Source organism: Pyrus communis, chromosome 12 (genome assembly GCF_963583255.1).
Source record: "Pyrus communis chromosome 12, drPyrComm1.1, whole genome shotgun sequence".
Taxonomy (NCBI): Eukaryota; Viridiplantae; Streptophyta; class Magnoliopsida; order Rosales; family Rosaceae; genus Pyrus; species Pyrus communis.
In genome coordinates this window covers 22,043,603-22,062,665 of record NC_084814.1, presented here as the reverse complement: position 1 = coordinate 22,062,665, position 19,063 = coordinate 22,043,603, and the positions used below count along the sequence as shown (strand labels likewise).

Genomic DNA, 19,063 nt, shown 5'->3' with positions numbered 1-19,063 from the left:
GACAACCAATCAAACAAGATACGGAAGACTGGAAAAAGAAATGCAAAGCTTCATATAGGATAACTAAGAAACTATCTACAAAATTGAGGATAAGACATGAAACATCAAACCCATCCAAGTCTTTACATTAAGCCATCATACTACATCTCATTTTACAATCCTCAATAGCATGAAGAAAAAGAAATAGCGATTTTCACAACACAAAATTTGCCCCAAAATTAAGAGGCAATCAAAACCATTTCCAATGAAGATGGGCTCTTTTTCATTTGCTGCCATTTATAGAATGACAACCTTCAAAAAAGATAAGTTACCGAAAGGTCATGTAAATACCCCTAATATTTGTTATGTATACATGGCAGACACAAATCTCAAAATGGAGATGCATCATAATACAATTGAAACTAGACCAAATTAGATTCCAGATTCAACCTGCAAAGAGATTAATTTGAAGAGGTCAACATCTATATCCTTCCTTCCAGCAAGATTAACAACAAGGCTTGGTAATAGAAGCTCCGCAGCTTCAGCTTTTGCTAACACAATATCCTGACATAATCTGAAAGCAGAAAAAAAGGGGGAAAAGAGTAAAGTTAATAAACTTGTTTAAACAAAGTGAAGGCTAATCATCCGACTCATAGGCAACATATTTAGATAACAAAGTCAAAGATGATACCTCAGTATTACATCATTGCAATAACCAATCAGTGAGAAGACAAGTGGACAAATCCATGTATCGAAAGTTTTACCCTGTGTTGCCCATACAGTAGAGTTCTCTAATGGAATTGCTTCAGCTGAAAATTTAAATTAAGGAAAGATTAATTCATGAAACCAAATACAGCAAGTAAACCCAAGAAAAAGGTGTGACAAGTAATATGAAAGCCAAATTGAAGGTAATACAGCTTGTAACATAATCAAGAGAGTTGAAGTCACATAATAATCAAGAGAGTTGAAGTCACATATAGTAACTTACAAATGGAAAATAAAGAAAGATTTTACAACATTGGTAAACGACTCAAAGCAATTTCATTATAATTCAATTCGTGACCCCAAGAGTCAGAATAAAGACAAAAGGAAGTGCATGGAGTGCGTGGATCTCTAGGGGCACATCAGAAAGCCCAACTAAGTAACACTACTACTACTAAGACCCTTACCCAACAGTTTATAACGTAATCACACTTTTGGCCTAGCCAAATTTGAACATCACTTTTTGTTTTGATTCTTTTATGACATTTTGAGCTTTAGTTTTAAATAGAAATGAACTAATATAAAAAAGTACAACTAGCTTACCCTTAAACTTAATATCTAGATCCAAAAGGAGCTTTTCCACCAGCTCAATGTTGACACCCTTAGAGTGAACCTGGAAAGACGGGAATAGAATTACACTAGTTTTCTACTGAAGTGGCATCACTTGCACTATTAGAATCAGGTAAATAACTAATGAAACTACCAATAAAATTTCATAAAAATAAAAGTACAGAGGAGCATATTTACCTCAATAAGAGACCTCTCATAAGAATCAAAAGACAACAGAGCACTTTGACCTCTTTGAGTTGAAAGAATTCCCTGCTTTCAGCAGAAAATAGCATATTATCTAACCCCACAAAATTCATTAGTTTACAACAAGCCAAAAAGGGAGAAAGGAGAAGGGGACGGGGAGGGAGAGCAAACAATAGATTAAAGGCTTCCCCAGCAAATTATGAATTCACACAATACAATAGCATGCATAACCATAGTGTTTCAAAATAAGAAATACAGTTCCTGGGCAACAACTACCGAGGTGTATTTTCAACAAGTGGAGATGTAGGATAATAACCTGCATGCTTAAAGCATTTTTCTACAGTGAAACAGTATTATATAGCCATAAATTTACTAACTAGACAATTACAGTCCTCCAAGCTCATCTTTTCTAATTTTATGCAGATGTGGGACTGTGCAAGTAAACAGTTAAAATGTCTTGGACTCAACCAATCAAGATTGTAGTTAGAATTGAGACCTATGGATCTCATAGATCATAGAAAGTGTGCCACAAGTTTTAACTTACCATAAGCCATAATCGTAAGAAGTTAAGAATTAGTCCTTCAAATGTATACAAAATTGAACAATAATCAACAAATCAGGTCAAGTATCAAATTAATAACATGTAGTGGTCAAGACAACACTACAATTCAACGAAATCTGAGAGACTTGACAAGAGGGCAAATCAACTTAGCCTCCAAAGAATTACCCGAAGAGCTTGAGATGTCATATCTACTATTTTGACGGAATCATCCATCAAGTATTTCTTCAGAAGTTTTAAAAGCGTAACCAAAAGTTCTTCAGATAAGCCGGTATCCATCTGAAATTTGACTTCTATAGAAGAGTCATGATTAATAGGTCGGCAGACATGGATGTTACTAGAGTTTCCGGGAAGATGGAAAACAACACAATGTGGGTCCCCAATTCCAACCTGCACGTTTTGGAAAAGAAAAGGAAAACATATTATTATAGAGCACAATGTGCGGAAGAAAAGATATACTTAATAATATCAGTGAAGCAGAAGTACCCTAGATATAAAATCAGAGAGCAAAACTCCAACGGTATTTGTATCATCTGAGCCACACGTGCGGACAAGTGACCAAACAGCATTGGTAATTTCATGGTCATGATGCCAATATGTATCATTCACAAGTTCTACTGCATTCTTTTTCCTTTGAAATGTCTCACCCAAAAGAAATTTCTTGTGTAGTGCTTGGAGACTGCAAGAACACACCAAGTTCACAAAGCATCTCATTACCTTAAATTACAATCCAAAAAATATAACGTTCAGCTGTTCTCAAACCCAATAACCATTTTATAGTATTTTCCTACTAAGTGATTTTTCAATTTCACTCTGCAAATAACATGTCGTTAGAGAACAAGACAGGAAACTGATAAGAAGAGGGAACCACCTCCACAGAAGTAATCTCGGCGGAAGGTAACAAGATCTCTCAGCAAACTGAAAAGGACAAATTAAATAGCGTAATCAGTATGGAAAAATATTTAACCATAGTTGAATCTCAATAAAAGCAAAAAGTAAATTTATGCTGATAAACTCCGTTGGTTTACCGGTATTTCAAAAATCATACGCTGTTAGAATGTGGATGAACTATTAATTCTATTAACACTCCCCATCACATATGGGAGTTTTCTCTACCACCAGAGAGACTAACGCATGAAATTCAACATAAATTGAAAGGTTGCAGTTTCAGATTTGAACTCAGGATATCCCTTTTAAATAGCTTAATACTATGAAAAATAGGTTTATCACCATTGGCAAAAACTTAAGAATAGAGTGTGACCTACGATTATTTTAACATTCTAACATATAAATTGATATAATGTACCTTCAACAAATGATCTCTTGAAGAGTAAGCTTGGCATAATTCCTGATGGAACTTTCTAATCCCATCAAAGATATCTATTTCAGGGAAGGGTTCCAATTCCTGCCACACAGAAATTACACAAAATGAACAGGTATCATTCCAGTAAAATTAAATTAAGACTATTTAAGAGGTGGAACAATTCATTGCTGAGAAGTCAGAAATGATACTCTGATATAATCATAAAGAGATGGATCAGAATCCACAGTAAGCTGGAGGAGCAAAGATAAGACTTGGGATGATCTGCCAGAGTCTTCTCCTTTAGCTTCAGAGGGAATGCAACATGCCACCAACCTTGACACTAAAAACTGCATCAAAGGATTCAAAGCAGAACATGGGTAAAGCAGAGTACTGAATGGGGCTCTTTTGTGTGTGTGTGGTGGGGAGAGGTGGGGATGCAGAATCAAAGATAGATATACTGACTAACAAAGGAACCCACCTGAAGTTGCTCACCCAGAACACAGATAATTTCTTTTGATGGTTTACTTTTAAAAGTTTTCAGTAGTGCAGAAATGATACGACAACATTGATCTAGTAAAGCCTGGCAGCCAATGAATTGCCCAACCAAATTGAAAAGATAACTGCATAAAACATCAGATAATCGCAAAATATTAAGGGCATGTTAAATTATATACTTACACGTCCAAAAAAAAATGTCATGCTTTCTACAATTTAAAATCACATTTCAGTGTTTTCACTGCACAGGAAGAACACTGAACAAAAACACAATTAAAAGATATGAATACCATATGAATTACTTTTAAATTAAAAAATGGGGGCAGACAAGGGAACTGTGCGCATTTATCCCAAACTACACCACTTATAATTTGCAAAAGGCATCTGCATTCTTTTTTGAAAAATGCTAATCTAGTCGCATCAATACCAAAATTAATTAGAAGCTTGTATGAATTAATTAGAAGCTTGCGTGAATTGCTTGAACATTCATCATTCTAATTATCTAATGATGGATCCTGAATGCTGATATTATAAACTTACTTGGACGTGCTAGCAACAGCAGCTCTATACCCAAGAATATCTATAAGCACCTCAACTCCAACAAGCCGGTGACATGCATGCCTATGGTGAGTTGCTGCTGCAATCTTATAGTGCAGTTCCACTATAAACTGCAGAACAACATTAGCAGTTAATTTCACAAAAAGCATTGAACATGCCAACTGAACAAAAGAATTGAATATAAAGGGAATCCTAAAATAGGCATAAAGAGATATCCTAAATAGCATATTTACCATGAAAACCCTATCTGGTCGAAAAATGTTAATCTTGTCAACAACACAGATACTTGTAGCATAATCCTCCCTGCACAGAGGGCCATTAGGAAAACATTTTAAGAAAGAGTCATCAGATAAGTAATCGAAATAAAATTTAAATCCCAAAGAAAGCTTGGAAAATAGTGTACTTCTCCAAAAATCCGTCAACAACTGTTTGAATTGCACGTGCAATCGTGTTCCTAGAAAAGAATGGAACTGCAGGGTTTGATGCAGACGAGCCAAGAGACAGAATGTGGCTGACAATAGATACCTATAAATATGGCATTTAAGGAAATAATTATAAAAGCATTAAATCATCCAGTTAATTATGCTAAACAAAAAAAATACCATATAAATATGTGAAAGGTAGAGATATCAATCCAAAACCAACTAGTAAAGAGAGGAAAGGCCTAAGATTATACGTATTGAATTGGAAGTCTTAAAATACCAAATGGAAAATTATATATTCTCAACATGCTTTCGCACGTATGGGCCTGGCTGAATAAAACTAACCGTGTGGATCAATTATTTTGGAGAACATGGAGCAGATGATGCCAAACTGGCAATACACACTGGATGAATTACCATTCCAGTAAAATTAGAGCATCAAATGCAAAACCAAGTGGAAATCCGTTAAAAGACCCATGATCAATATATTGAATGAAAGACTTATAGAGTACACCACATGAGATTTTATGTTCAAAGATATCTAACATCATGGAAGCATATTTCAAATCAGAACAAGCAAGACTTCATAGAAATGCAACTCAATACAAGGGGATAACCATAGATATCTCTCTTTTTCTCATAAATATCATTAATGCCAATGCCAGGATGTATGCTGCGGAGACATTTCACTGCCCTCAACTACTTAATTCATTGTTTGGTACGAAATTCCTATAAACCAAATGTAAGATATAAAAGTTTTTCAGTCTAAATTTCCATCAAATTTAGAAAGCAGGTACAGAAATCCATAGAATCAGAAGCTAACCATATGTTTCTTAATGAGTTTGTCCCGCTCATTCTCAGATATCTGAGCAAGACGCAAAATTAAATTCTGAAGCACATCTGCTCCCTTTTCCCACCCAGATTTCTTACTAGAATGCAATCCCATACAAACTGAAAAAATCTGCACAAAGTGATTTTTCACCAGAACTTCCAGAGGCTGACCAGCAATCTGGAATAAATAAACGTGTGAGACTAACTTAAGGAAATATGCAGATATATATATATATATACAGTGGACTGAAAGGAAATCAAGAGTTGACGACAAATATAAATGATATTACTAATTTGATGCTGAATAGGGAAAGAATCACATAACCTAGCTAGTGCACCTACCATAGTAACCCAGCTAAATTTTACTCAAGTGAAAATGTACAGGTTAAGTGGTGGATATTTAAAGGTTACCAAACAAATGGGAAGTTGAAGATTCATTTTACCTTGGCAACCCAGCTGAGATTGGAGTTGTCCCCATGCAGAAGTAGAGCCGGGAGAAGCCAATGACAGCAATACTGCATGAAATAACTAGGTTCCGAATCTGATACAAACAATTGCCTAATCTGCAAAGAACAATTGCCAACTTATCAGATTGGACATTTAGGGATATGATATTCATTATCAATAAGTTTCTAATAGTTCCTCTTTGTAAGGTATTGCACTATACCCTAACGAATTAAATCATCTATCCTTCCTACCCTACAATAGGACGAAACAGCAAATTACCTCCACAAGTGCCGCAAGGCTTACACCACAAGCAATCCAACAAAAGAGAATTGATCCTATAATCTCCTCCAGGTACTGCAAAAGAAACTTGGTGACCTCATACGTATACAGCATTTTTATTGGTCAAGTAAAAAGTACCAGATAACTGAAAGTCTTAACTCCATCAAAATCATTTTTCTTATGTGAGACAAATAAATGGCCTAAAGTCTAATACTAATATGACAATAAGGGAGCTGTTGCACTCCAGAAAAGTAATCTTGCACTCATCCCTAGTTATAAAACTAAAGGAGGGAGGAGCCCATGATTGCTATTTTGAAATGCCATTAACAATTCCCAACAATAATAGTAATAATAACAAGAAAATACTAGTACGAAAATTTATAGTCTATAATACAAGAGAACTACAATTATTACCTTGAACCTAGTTTTATAATGCAGCTGGCTGGAGAGATTATCAAGTACCGCAAGGACCAATTCCCTGAGGAGGGAAAAAGAAAATCTTTACAGATCGAAGAAACATAACATGAAAAATCAATACACCAAAACAGTGCAGATAGTGTACCTCTGACAAGGATCAATAGCAGAAACCACACATATCATGAATACAGCCTGCATGTGTCATGGAACGAACTTACCAAGTAAGTACAAAAGCACAAGAAAACAACTTCTTACAAAGTCATGAATTAAATTTATTATATGCAAATGTATTCTAATTTCTAAAAGAAGTAAATCTATAGATAACATCGTTGACTTGACTGACAAGTCATGGATGTCCGACCAGGTCAATTCTCACATTAAATATTGACAAACCTGCTTAGCTATCATGGTGGAGTTAAAAGTTGCTTTGAGAGGCAACAATTGTGAGAACATGGAGTGTCACCTTGGAAAAAATAAAATAACAAAGCAAAAAGCTAAAAGCAATATATTTGGTATTCAGATAATCTGACTGCATGTTCCTTAATTTCAAGGATGGTCAATTTTAATTGTCTTGCATTGACCCACATTTCACGTTCTTTAGCCTCGGATTCTTATTCTTTTGTTTTTTAAACATCTTTTGCGGACTCGAACTCCTTTGAATTGCACACAAAGTTTCAATTTCAGAAAGTGGGATATCAATTAAACAAAAGAAAGGATACATATATACCTCAAACTCTATTTTCTCACTATGCAGAGCAAGATGCATAAGAGTAATAATGACAGTTTCCATTGTGGGACGAGGCTGTGGACCGGCCGCTATGACCTCACTTGCAGCAACACATTTTTCTTGAGAGAAAAACACCAACACCACACCAAAGTTGGAACTAGAAAAACAACAAAATAGATGTTAGCTAATAAAAATATTATTTGGTAATATAAAATATAAACTACATTTTCCACCCTTTAGGTTTGAGGTGATTTTCAAATTGGCCCATGAGGTTTTAACTTTCTTCACATTACAACCTGAGGTCTTAAATTGTTTGCATCTTTATTAAATTGATGACATGGTGAGCCTGTAACCCGTAATTAGGTTGACATGCAAGTGACATTTATACCAAATTGACTAAAAACTCATCAATTTAATAGAAAATAGACTTCAAATACACAAAAGGTGTAAATTGATACAATTACAAAACCTTAGGGTGCAATGTGAGAGAATTAAAACCTCATAGGCCCATTTTGAAAATCACTTCAAACTTTGAGGGTGTAAATTAGCCCTAAAACATAATTAATATACTCATGACAAACAAAGCTTATAAGGGCAGGTTTGCACCCCATGGTGTAGTGAATTTCAGACTTTGGAGTCTTGGACCAAAAATATAAATAAAATAAACAATAACTACAACTGCAATAATAGACTTAAAGTAAAATTGGCAGTAAGGATAATGACAATAATGAGTTATCGCATGTGAATGCAACATCGCCTCTAATAAAAATTTTAATTATATCTAGATATCTAAAATAATAAAATTACACCTTGAAAAGAGAACTCAAAATAAATAACAGGTAAACATAGGACATTCACAGCATTAACGCAAGTTGTACCCTTTATATTTAAGAAGGGGGGGTCGGCAAGCTTTGTTCACCAAATATAAGCATAGGCAGCAAGGTATGATTGTAATTGTAGAACAAACTTACCAAATATCATGGAATAATTCTTCATGTCCATCCCATGTTTGGAAAAGAACACCAATTTGTCTAGCCAGGGAGAACCGAACTCGATAATCAGGATCTCGGAGCATCAACAGCAACCTTTCGATCAGTGTCTGGTAAAAGAGTTACACAACAGCAACCATTCAACGTGATAATAGAAGGAAAGAAGATTACAAAGTACCAAAACAAGAGACCATTGGTTCTAAACTTGATAACCAATGTTTCTCCTGGTTATTTGTAATTGAGAAATAATCACCTGACCAATTTGAGGACTAAGTAAAATAAAATTGCAAATGCAATCAATTAGCTTAGCACGACAAAACCAGTCAAGATCACATTCAGCAACTTTGTTCACCAAATCTCCAAGATGCATCAAACTCTGAGAATAAAAAACAAAGGAAGTTATTCAGTTAAAGAATATAGTAACTCTTGCAATATGCTAACTATTATAAAATTTTGTATGAATTGCATGATAGACATGTAATAGCAGATAGTTATCTGCATGTTCCATGCACGAAGGGGGTAGGTTTCATCAAGGTTTTTTATTTCTCACTTGCGCAATTATGCTTCTAAATCTATAGCATTTTTATTATCGAGAATGGAAATCAGGTAATTTACTTCTCTTCTTGGAGCTTGAAACTTATAGATTGTTAGTACTTCTCCTTTCATGTAAAGAAAGGTGCATAAAACTTAACTATTTTCCGCTATTGCACATATGTAAGTACACAAGAAACAGAACTTTATCAAAAGAAAAGGTTTGGTGTATACGAGGTCAAGATGTCCAGAAATTAAAGAAAGGGAACATATATTAAAACAACCGTCAACCATCAAATTTATTGTAAAATAGAACAAGAAAAGGGTGGAAGTACCTGCTCATATCCTCTTTGTCCCAAAGAGACGATGACAAATTTATCCTTCCTGATAGAGTCCAAGGATGATAAGGTGCCCAACAAACCACGGATAGCAGATAACACCATAGCACTATCAAGCTTAAGTCTGGCTTGCATCTTAACCATTTCAGTCATTAAATTGATCTGCAAACAAGGCAAAGCTTAAACATATGACTGATCAAACATTATTTTGAAACTAATCACAACTATTAACTAACTTAACATCTCTAACTAAATTAAGATGAGTTGTAAATTACCGTGTCTGTAAGATTTTCAAGAGATGACCAGTATGGATGTTGACAAAGAATGAGCAGAATATTTTCACGAACCTGAGTTGAAATGAAAAATGTAAAAATCAAAAGGGATGTGATTATTGCATGCGTGGAATTCAGGTATCAAATGTACGTGGAGAAGGGAACTGTGTAACATACCATTTGATCAGTTTCTTTTGACAAGAGATCATATAGGACATCCCAAGTAACGTGTGAAACTGAGAAAAAAATTGAAATAAGCAAAATCATGCCCAGCTTCCATTTCTCTATGGAAGAGGATACACCACCACCAATTTTACCACCAATAGTTAAAACATCCACATCTTTGGAATCATCATTCATATCCAACTCCATGTCCATGATCCTAATTTTACTTCTATCAGAAGAGAAGTCTTGCTGAGTCACATCAAACTTATGACTACTTGCACCGCTAGAGTATTCTTCATACACACTAGCCAATGCTTTTAAAAGCCTCTCCATCATTTGCATGATAGCACCATAAAGGTCAACATCCGCATGATTTTGATCTCTCCACCTCATGAAAATAGGGGAGTAAAGAAAACTCTTTAAGGAAGCAACAACGGAGCTTGTTCCATTAGAGACAAGATCTGAGCCCAAGCAAGCAAGAGGCAGAATATCATTGTGGTTTCCTTGGGTGGCCTTAACTGCAATATCCAGCCATTCTAACAGGTATTGGCCCAATTTTGAAAGGAATAACGATGCTTCCTCTCTTTGCCTGGAATAGCATGTATGGTATAAACAACTCAGAGCGTGTAAAGAAACAAGATACCCAACAATATAAAGGAAAAGGTCAGATGTCGATGTTCAAAAAATGTACAACTTCAACCACAATGTAATGTAGTTCAACTGCAAAATTTTACAGCATGGCATAAAAGACACAACCAGAACATCAGCATGTAGACACACGGTGTATCGTGCATACTGTTTAATATGACACATCTACAACTCGAGAGGTAATACACGATGTTGCCCACAAGTGCAACAATGACTCAAAAGACAGATTTCATAGAAGTATCTATGATGAAGGAAAAACTCATAAAGACAACCATTAAAGTTCTAGGATGAATGGCTGCTGAGAAAGAGTCACAACACTTATAGTTCTTAAGAACATATCCATGTCAAGAGCACCGAATCACAAAGTCTTATTAGTGAGTAGTGAATGATCAAGTATTTTACTTAGCAAGAGAAGTGCATACCAAAACAGCAGCTCAGTAGTAAGAAGATATTTTGCCTTACTAGACAAAACCAATAAGTGGTAAGATGGAAATACCAACATGATATTATCGAATACAAATGTAGACAAGAAGATGAGATAAACCTTGTCAAGATTGAACCATAGATGAAGTTTGACAATAGAGTACATATAAAGAACACATCAGATAGAGGCCTCCTTCCCATCTCCTTCTCTACTAGAGATTCAAGTATAAAGGTTTCCATCTCAAAAAACAGTGGATCCCTTAACTGTCGCGGAAGCCATACACTTGGATGGGTTTGGGATGGAAGAACCTGAATATGGTCGTAATGTATTAAAAATATAATCAATCAATCCCAATAGATGGGTGCCTATAAAACTAACATGCCAGTACCTCAACGTTGGAACCTGGATCGATACTAGCGAGAACTTCCACATTGCAGTCAAATAGCCCATGCAGACAATCGTGCTCAGTATCCTCTGGCTACAATTTGGAATTGAAAATCTAGTTCAGTTCGAATGGACACCAAATAGCACCATTGAAGTTTATAAGCCAAATGGAAACCAAGGTGAATTATTGCACACCTTATCAACAGCCTCAGTAATATCGACAAAAGAGTAAGATAAAGGAAGTCCTCTACAGCATTGATCAAAAGGAGTGCAACCGGCACAGAGAGCATAAACAGCTGCAGGTAACAATACCACCAAGTGCTCATTAAGCATGGGAGACTCCTGCATGAGAAGGACCAGTTATAACTTACCAAACATGACTTCTAATAACAAAGTGTAACAGTTCAAATAAGGGAAGTCCAATACAAGAATAATTGAATATCTATAAGATGGATAGGACATATTGTATTTGAAGTTAAAGCAAACTGACCATCAACTGAAGTTGACCCAGAAGTTCTCTCAGGAGGTTTTTTCTCAGATGTAAAATGTCACGAACATCACCCTGCACAAACATGAAGATAGTAGATATAACATATTTCACAATATGGGCCCGGTCCGTAATTTAAGCTTTATAAGATATAAACCTAGTTATCAGTAAATGGACATGTATATGTATAGGATTGTCTGTCTGTCTGTGAATGCACATGCACATGTATAAGTGTCACTCAGAAGTTCAGAACTCTCTTTATCAAAAAGAATTAGATTAATTTAACATATGTTGAGCTACACTAATTCAAACAAATGTAAGCCATGTCAAGACTTAATATTCAGTGATCCTCAAGTAGACCATTGCATTGAATAAATATGGTGGAATCTACTTTGTCTATCTTGTACAGATGTTCACTTATCTGAGGAAGATAATATCACATGCATTCTCTAAATAAAATAACAGAGTTTCATATTTTACAAAAGTAGGGGCAAAAATGAAAAATAATGGATATATAAGTAGACAATCAAGGAGGCAGTGACAATAAAAGAATTATTAAGAGCTGAAGAAAAAACAGGATGACACAAAAGATAATCAAGCACTTACTTGAGTACCTTTCCTCGAGAAGTAACATGAAATAAAGTACAAGACAGACCTGAAGGAAATCATAATCATAGAATTAAACACCAACAAAGCAATCTAAATATTCTATCATGAATGTTAATTAGATTAATTAGGGATTACCAAATAGTGGGCTAAAGAAAATAGTACAGAGTAATTGTAGAATTAAACGTAATAATTGATTGACAGGCAATGCATTACGTACACTGATGGCATTTGTTTGAATAACCTAAGTTCCCAAACCTCCTGAGGTACTACACATTTATGCACAAGATCCTGGAAAACAAGAAAGTGTGAATTAAAAAAAAAATCTAGAATAAAATATTTAGAAGTGCAATAACTAACGGCATCAACAATTGAAAATAGTAGAAACCAGTCTAAACAAGACACATTCTCACACTCACATTTGAAATTAAGTTTCCAAGGAGCACCAGGGCAGCATCTACCTGTGCAAGGGCACCCAAAATGAAAACAAAGCAATATTTTGACAATAGTTCAAAAGCTCCACTCAGTAACTTGAGATGATGCACTGAGAACTTTGAACATATTAATTCACAAATTCTAAAAGATATTATACATCTCTTGTTCCATTTACTTCTGTCCATTAAAACTTAGGCTCTGTTTGTATTAATGTGTGCAGAGCATACACTGATGTACATCTTGCTTTCTTTTTCAATAAAAAACATTGTGTTTCCTATCAAACAGAGAGAACTGAAACTTACAACTGCAGCTACATTACTAAACAATGGCAACCCCTGCATCAGGCAACTCCACACTACTTGCCAACCACAATCAAACTGCAAAAATATTGTCCAGCAACCCAGTCAACACAAATACCAATTTAAAGAAATAGTTTTAGAGATAGCAATACAAAAGGAATATAGTTGATTCTCTCGATCCCGCAAAGTAAATGCAAAGAAAAGACACCCCCTGAAGTTGAAATTGTTTATGAGGTACTTCTTTAACGATCGTCTTACATAAAGCGGCCCCTAGGAAAAATAATTTGATAGATGAAGTCTCCAAATAAGAACCTATTTGGTACTTTTTTTTCTTTCTAAAACCTATTCCGTACATCACTGAGATTTGCAATCCCAAAGACAGCACTAAACAACTTAGTCCTTTTTGCCCCAAAAAAATAACTTATCCCTTGTATAGTACAAACCCAGGGTTGTTTAACTGTAGTTTACCTACAAATAGTCTAAAAACAATCCTTCAGTTGAACCCCTTGAATGTAATAGTCTTACATCTAGAAAGGGGCAACATAAAAAAGAAGCAAAATCGTCAAAAGAATTACAAAAACAAAAAACAAAAAACAAAAAAAAAAAAACAGACAAGCACCTCATTCAAGGGAGACAAGCTTGACAGTTTCTTCAACTTTGAATCTGGAAGCAACAGCACGGAAGAAAGTTCCTGCAAGCTCCTTTAGATGCATGTAAATAGATAAATATAAGCTCATAAGAAGATGGGGATTAGAGAGGTAGAGGGAGAATCTACAGGTGTCGACCATATATTAATAACCAGTGGATGTTTGTGCAGATATACAAATACTAAACTCAGTGGAGAACCATACATGGCAAAGCAATATTGAAATGGACCACCAATGTCACATGGTTATACACAACCTGGCTACACACTTAACAATATTTACATAAAAAGTAAGTGTGTTTATGGTAAATTAGTGCAGCATACCTCAGTGTCCAAAGCAGACCATCATAAGAATGTACCATGTTTGCATCATTCAAAATTCTGCAATATATTCCATTTCATCAGCACAGGAATGAAAACAAATTAAAAACATCACCAGTTTATGTAGTATGGAACAGATTTGCAATATTTTACACTTGAGTTGACTAACTGTCCAGAAGAAATTCCCTACGCAAGCATGCATAGATACTCATCTTATATTACAACTTACCTATATCTGTTTTTTTTTAAGGAAAACAAGGTGGGGTGTTAATCCAACAGAACCACAAATTTCAAGGAGTTTATCTCTTCTTCTATTTTTCTAATGTATATATATAATATATATATATATACACATATATATACATATACGTACATATCGGGAAACAAAATATGGCACATGATCTATACAAGACTCTGAACAACACCAAGTATACAACTCCAAAATAGTATGACAACAATTAAAGAGAAGCATTCAAGGTTCAGAGTTCAGACTGAATAAAACTCAAGTAATATCCTAGTACTAATGTCAAAGTATCAGCACTTGTTCTTGCAGAGCAATTATATTAAAAGAAGCATAGAGAGAGACATGAGAATAAATGATAGTTTGATCAAAGCTAAAAAATGAGACAATTATAACTATCACATGCCACAAAGTACCTTTGAAAGCTTGCACATATGCCCTCGAACCAGTACATGAAAAGATCCTTACTAATGTGTGTGTGGTACTTACGAATCAGACAACAAAATGAAGCATTCCTGAATTCATCATCAAACCAGCAGGTCAAAAGCATCAGTGCCACATTGACCAATAATTTATCATCCATTTTTATATTTGTTTCACATTAGATTATAGAAAGTTGTTTCATGCTAAAGGTGCAGTATCAACAGATAGAGCTGTGCACAAGATACCACACAAGGAAATTAAACATAATCAGTCAACTTAAACTTACCATAACCATTTTCCTTTCATGAGAGCCTCTCTCAATTGTGCAGCAGCATGCTCTCTCTTGACCCGCTTTTCACTTGACGGTGTTTTAGTCATGTTATGACAAGCCTGAAGAGTGAAAACACAAAATTATTTTTCTGTTTTTGATAGGAAACAGGAACTTTATGGAAATGAATAAAAAATGAGATGAAAGAAAGGAATTGGCCATCTACCAGGATCGTCAGTCTCAAGAAAGGTAAAGGAAAAAAACACTAACAAATTGTTTACTTATCCAGAGTGTTTAAAAATAAAACAAACAAAACCAAGACTTGGATTTAACCACCTCCAACCCCACTCCACCTAAACCAAGAGTTGGATTTAAGACCTACTCCAACCCCACTCCACCTTAAACTACTGGAGCCAAAACTGATCATCATATATGACAGAATTGGTATATTGCCTTAGCAAACCACCCAAAAAAAAATCCAAGTCGCTATGAAGAAAATTAAACCGTAGTGATGATGTTGAAATTTATGCAAGTTCCACAATGAGATGCAAGCACAGCATACTGAATGTCTGGAGTAGATACCCGATAAAGTACAGCAGCTGCAAGCTCAACCAAACCACAATGTGAGCTACTTAAAATTCCAAACTTGTCATCTTTAGCTGCATCAGCCCTGCAAATGCAGAAGGTTTTAAATGAACATCTATTAAAGTCACAATTGTAAACTTCACCTAGGAATACCATAAGAATAACAAGTCAATTTTAAAACTGAAAACAGAAATGATTGAGAAGGAAAAATAGAAAGTCCACCTAGGCACATTAGTATTGGATACGTAGCTTTGATCAAGCTCCTTGTAAACTATGTCAAGAAGTTGATGAACCAAAAAACTACCATCAGCAGCACCTCTAGTCATATTCAGCTGTAACCTTGCATAAAAAATAAGTGCATCCTGCAATATATAAATATATATAAGTACAAGTGCAAGCAAAGTTAGGAATTCAGGATACTCAAAAATATAGATAAACTGCCAAAATTGCTTTGAAATGCATTATTAAGAAACCTTAAGGGCTCGATCATGGGTCGTCAGCCAACACCGGAACACAAATTGCTGCACAGCATTATGGATCTCCAAGGACTCAGAACCCAAATTTGGACCATCTTTCAACAAAAATGTATTAATGCAGTCCATAAGTTTGCGTGAAATCTTTCCTTCATCCCTGGGCAAGATGCAAGATGAGAAAACGTCACGTACTCCATCATGAATATAGAAAAGGAAATGCCAAATCAGCCGGCTGGGGGGTGGTTACCTAATGTGAGAAAAAATTCTGACAAACCACTCAACAATCTCTTCCCTAAGATTTGGTAGGAAATCTCCAGGGGGATTCTCCAAAAGTGAATGGAGGGTAAGAATGCAGCGAAAGACCTCCTCCTTGGGATTATATTGGCTCAAGCTTTCGTCTATCTTCTCCATGTACTTCTGTACTAGGCCTTATCAATGCAGAGCAGAGTAAGATAATTAACACCAAGTTGAATAACGACAGTGTAAATGTAAGTTGTAACTAACAATCAAGAATAGATATTAGCTAGAGGTTATTTGTTGAAATCATTGACTCACTGCAATAGGTGCGCCTCTTCATCTGAAATCGATAGTCTCTGACAGTTAATAGATGCCGGAGAATAATCCCATATTCCAATTGAAAGCTTGGGACATTATCATTATGTAAGACGTCACATATATGATTAAAAAGATTTTTAACCACAGCTAACAAGGGCAACCGCTTGCCTGAAATGATGATGAAAACATGATGATGAAAACAAGCATAAGCATAATTAGATGTAGAATGCTTAATTAGGTGGCTACTTAAACTTCTTCAAAGCTTAATCCATTGACTGCTTTTAATACCTGAAAACTTATCATCCTCTGCGTGTTGCACAACTATCCTTAGAGTCTTTGCACATATCAACTTGGGCAATCGCCGCTTGCTTGAGGAGGATATCTCCAATGAAGCACACTGAATCAGCAAATTAGTAAAGAAGGGCCAGGTCTCAGCTGCAGAAACAATACAAGCAATTCACTTCACTTTTCGTAAAAATATTATATATGTATTACTATAAACATTGCATTACAATGAGGAATTTCATCTGGTTTAAGCTCTGCAGTCTTCTTTCCGAGATATTTACAGAAACCAATCGATCTTTCTCCTTCTAACCATGTATTCAAAAACTTTATCCCTTCCTGCATATACACCAAAACATTAATCATACAACAATTTCCTCAAAACGGAAAAATAAATACTGTGTTTGGCAGCAAAAATACAATAGCATAGACAACTCTGCAGTTCAGAATCACCATTTAACACAGAATTTCAGAAAACTTTCGCTTATTCGAAGCCCAAACAACTTTTCGACCCGATTGAACTCGGATTTTATGTTAAATTTCGGGAAATTAAGTGGACATGAAGCTTCTGTTCAACTTTCTAAACTCAAAATATTTTTCTACAAATTGAATCATCATAACTAATCAGAACAGATGATCCTCTTGGCTTTTCCGTTATGCAGTTCTCCAGATTCCTGAAAGTAATTACTACCCGTTTTATCAATTTCATTTTCTTTTCGTATGACTGCATTTTCCCAGCGACCGAAAAGATGGTAACGAACAAAATGGTAAGAGAGAGAGTAGAGTCGAAGATAGATAGATACTTCTCGAGTCTTGGCTTTATCGGAGGAGAGCTTGGAGACAATCTCCTGGACGTCTCTGGAAGTCACCATCGGAGGCCGCCGGAGCTCCGATGACGAACCCGGCGGTCTGAGTGTGAGAGAGTGGAGCTAGGGTTTCGTTTCCTGGCGGAAATTGGGTGGTTTGGGCCGGAGAAAATGGCGGGAAGACGGAAGGTGGGGAGAGTGGGAGTGTTGAGGAGGGGAGGGGGTTTTGTTTGGTAAAGGGTTTTAAGACAGGAAAGGTTTATATTTGCTGATTTTTAGTTAATACGGCCAGGCAGGCGGACAGGATCCAGGAAGAAATGGGAAAGCGTAAGGAATCTAGGATCCTCAAATCATAATTGTTTATCGTGTATCGTGCGGTTAATTTTCGTTAAGTACTATTTTTGTTTAATTTTAAATAAAAAAATTTAAATAATTTATGACCGTATCATGCGATGAATGACTAAGATGTGAAAATCCTTAGAATTCTCACAATTTGAATCGGGATGGGATTCAAATCCTCGGAGAGTGTCATGAAACTTAGCAGGAATGAATGTTGTGTAAGGTAGTAAATCAAGTTAGACTTTTAGTAACAATCTTTAAAAGTCTTAAATAAAAGTCCTAGCATGATAAGTTTTTCTCCATGCATGTACGGATGTGTTGAATGAAAGATTCTATAAATAGAGGTATGTTTATAATCTATTTACAAAACAGTACGTCAAGAATGAAAAGTAATAATACGAATATCTCTGAAGTAGCCGGAATCGGGAACGTCCTTCTCAATAGTACATCGGCCCTATCCAACCACTTTCCTCAGCAATTTTGAAACCTCAATTGCTTTTTATTTTGGTGAACTTTGTGGGCTTCGTTAAGCTCCTTTGTTGTTGGGCCTATGATTGGAAATTGGTCCCTCATGAGATTCTAGGGAACCACCTTGGGCCTGGGGTGAGTGGATCATAGATGTGAAAAGGCCCAAGGGAAGCATTTTGTAAATCAGTTAGCTCTTGCCAATTTCTCTTCCATCATCATGTCCTTCACTTTCCAAAAGTAGAATACAAGTCCAACCCAAATATCCTATAACTTTGTTCACTGGGATTCGTGAGAGTTGAGAAATAATAGTCAATGGGATAAATATTTCAATTTCTTCACGTACTATTTGTAATTAGATAAACACGTGATTGCATACAAATTTGTCATATAAAAGAATAGTCTACGGGCTTGTTGTAGGAGTTTGAGACTAAAACGGGACTCGAAAAGAAGTTTTATTTACATTCTCAATACTTTGTTTTTTAAGAAGAAGAATAAGAGTATGATATTCCATTCATTGAAAAAATGATATTACAAATACATATCTAG

At 35.5% G+C, this 19,063-nt stretch overlaps 1 protein-coding gene across 1 annotated transcript in view; it reads right to left on the bottom strand.

Annotated features, from left to right (window-relative positions):
- The window catches only part of LOC137710408 (serine/threonine-protein kinase ATM), a 28,140-nt gene extending 10,187 nt beyond the window's left edge, over positions 1-17,953 (bottom strand). Inside the window, exons 1-44 of the mRNA XM_068449417.1 lie at positions 17,708-17,953; positions 17,135-17,243; positions 16,911-17,057; positions 16,623-16,790; positions 16,315-16,495; positions 16,068-16,224; positions 15,817-15,956; positions 15,592-15,679; positions 15,028-15,131; positions 14,735-14,833; positions 14,081-14,137; positions 13,730-13,811; positions 13,114-13,188; positions 12,796-12,837; positions 12,597-12,667; positions 12,377-12,425; positions 11,774-11,845; positions 11,479-11,625; positions 11,288-11,377; positions 11,020-11,207; positions 9,840-10,416; positions 9,666-9,737; positions 9,388-9,552; positions 8,775-8,897; positions 8,504-8,631; positions 7,533-7,689; positions 6,951-6,997; positions 6,803-6,866; positions 6,389-6,463; positions 6,106-6,225; positions 5,655-5,840; positions 4,813-4,934; positions 4,643-4,712; positions 4,392-4,519; positions 3,835-3,976; positions 3,566-3,703; positions 3,360-3,458; positions 2,925-2,971; positions 2,540-2,732; positions 2,222-2,443; positions 1,489-1,560; positions 1,285-1,354; positions 671-788; positions 430-553 (exon numbers count right to left, since the gene is read on the bottom strand). Coding sequence (XP_068305518.1) covers positions 430-553; positions 671-788; positions 1,285-1,354; positions 1,489-1,560; positions 2,222-2,443; positions 2,540-2,732; positions 2,925-2,971; positions 3,360-3,458; positions 3,566-3,703; positions 3,835-3,976; positions 4,392-4,519; positions 4,643-4,712; positions 4,813-4,934; positions 5,655-5,840; positions 6,106-6,225; positions 6,389-6,463; positions 6,803-6,866; positions 6,951-6,997; positions 7,533-7,689; positions 8,504-8,631; positions 8,775-8,897; positions 9,388-9,552; positions 9,666-9,737; positions 9,840-10,416; positions 11,020-11,207; positions 11,288-11,377; positions 11,479-11,625; positions 11,774-11,845; positions 12,377-12,425; positions 12,597-12,667; positions 12,796-12,837; positions 13,114-13,188; positions 13,730-13,811; positions 14,081-14,137; positions 14,735-14,833; positions 15,028-15,131; positions 15,592-15,679; positions 15,817-15,956; positions 16,068-16,224; positions 16,315-16,495; positions 16,623-16,790; positions 16,911-17,057; positions 17,135-17,243; positions 17,708-17,776 — 5,394 coding nt within the window. The 5' untranslated portion in view covers positions 17,777-17,953. The remainder of the gene's footprint in view (positions 1-429; positions 554-670; positions 789-1,284; positions 1,355-1,488; positions 1,561-2,221; positions 2,444-2,539; positions 2,733-2,924; positions 2,972-3,359; positions 3,459-3,565; positions 3,704-3,834; positions 3,977-4,391; positions 4,520-4,642; positions 4,713-4,812; positions 4,935-5,654; positions 5,841-6,105; positions 6,226-6,388; positions 6,464-6,802; positions 6,867-6,950; positions 6,998-7,532; positions 7,690-8,503; positions 8,632-8,774; positions 8,898-9,387; positions 9,553-9,665; positions 9,738-9,839; positions 10,417-11,019; positions 11,208-11,287; positions 11,378-11,478; positions 11,626-11,773; positions 11,846-12,376; positions 12,426-12,596; positions 12,668-12,795; positions 12,838-13,113; positions 13,189-13,729; positions 13,812-14,080; positions 14,138-14,734; positions 14,834-15,027; positions 15,132-15,591; positions 15,680-15,816; positions 15,957-16,067; positions 16,225-16,314; positions 16,496-16,622; positions 16,791-16,910; positions 17,058-17,134; positions 17,244-17,707) is intronic.
- Positions 17,954-19,063: the final 1,110 nt, after the last annotated feature.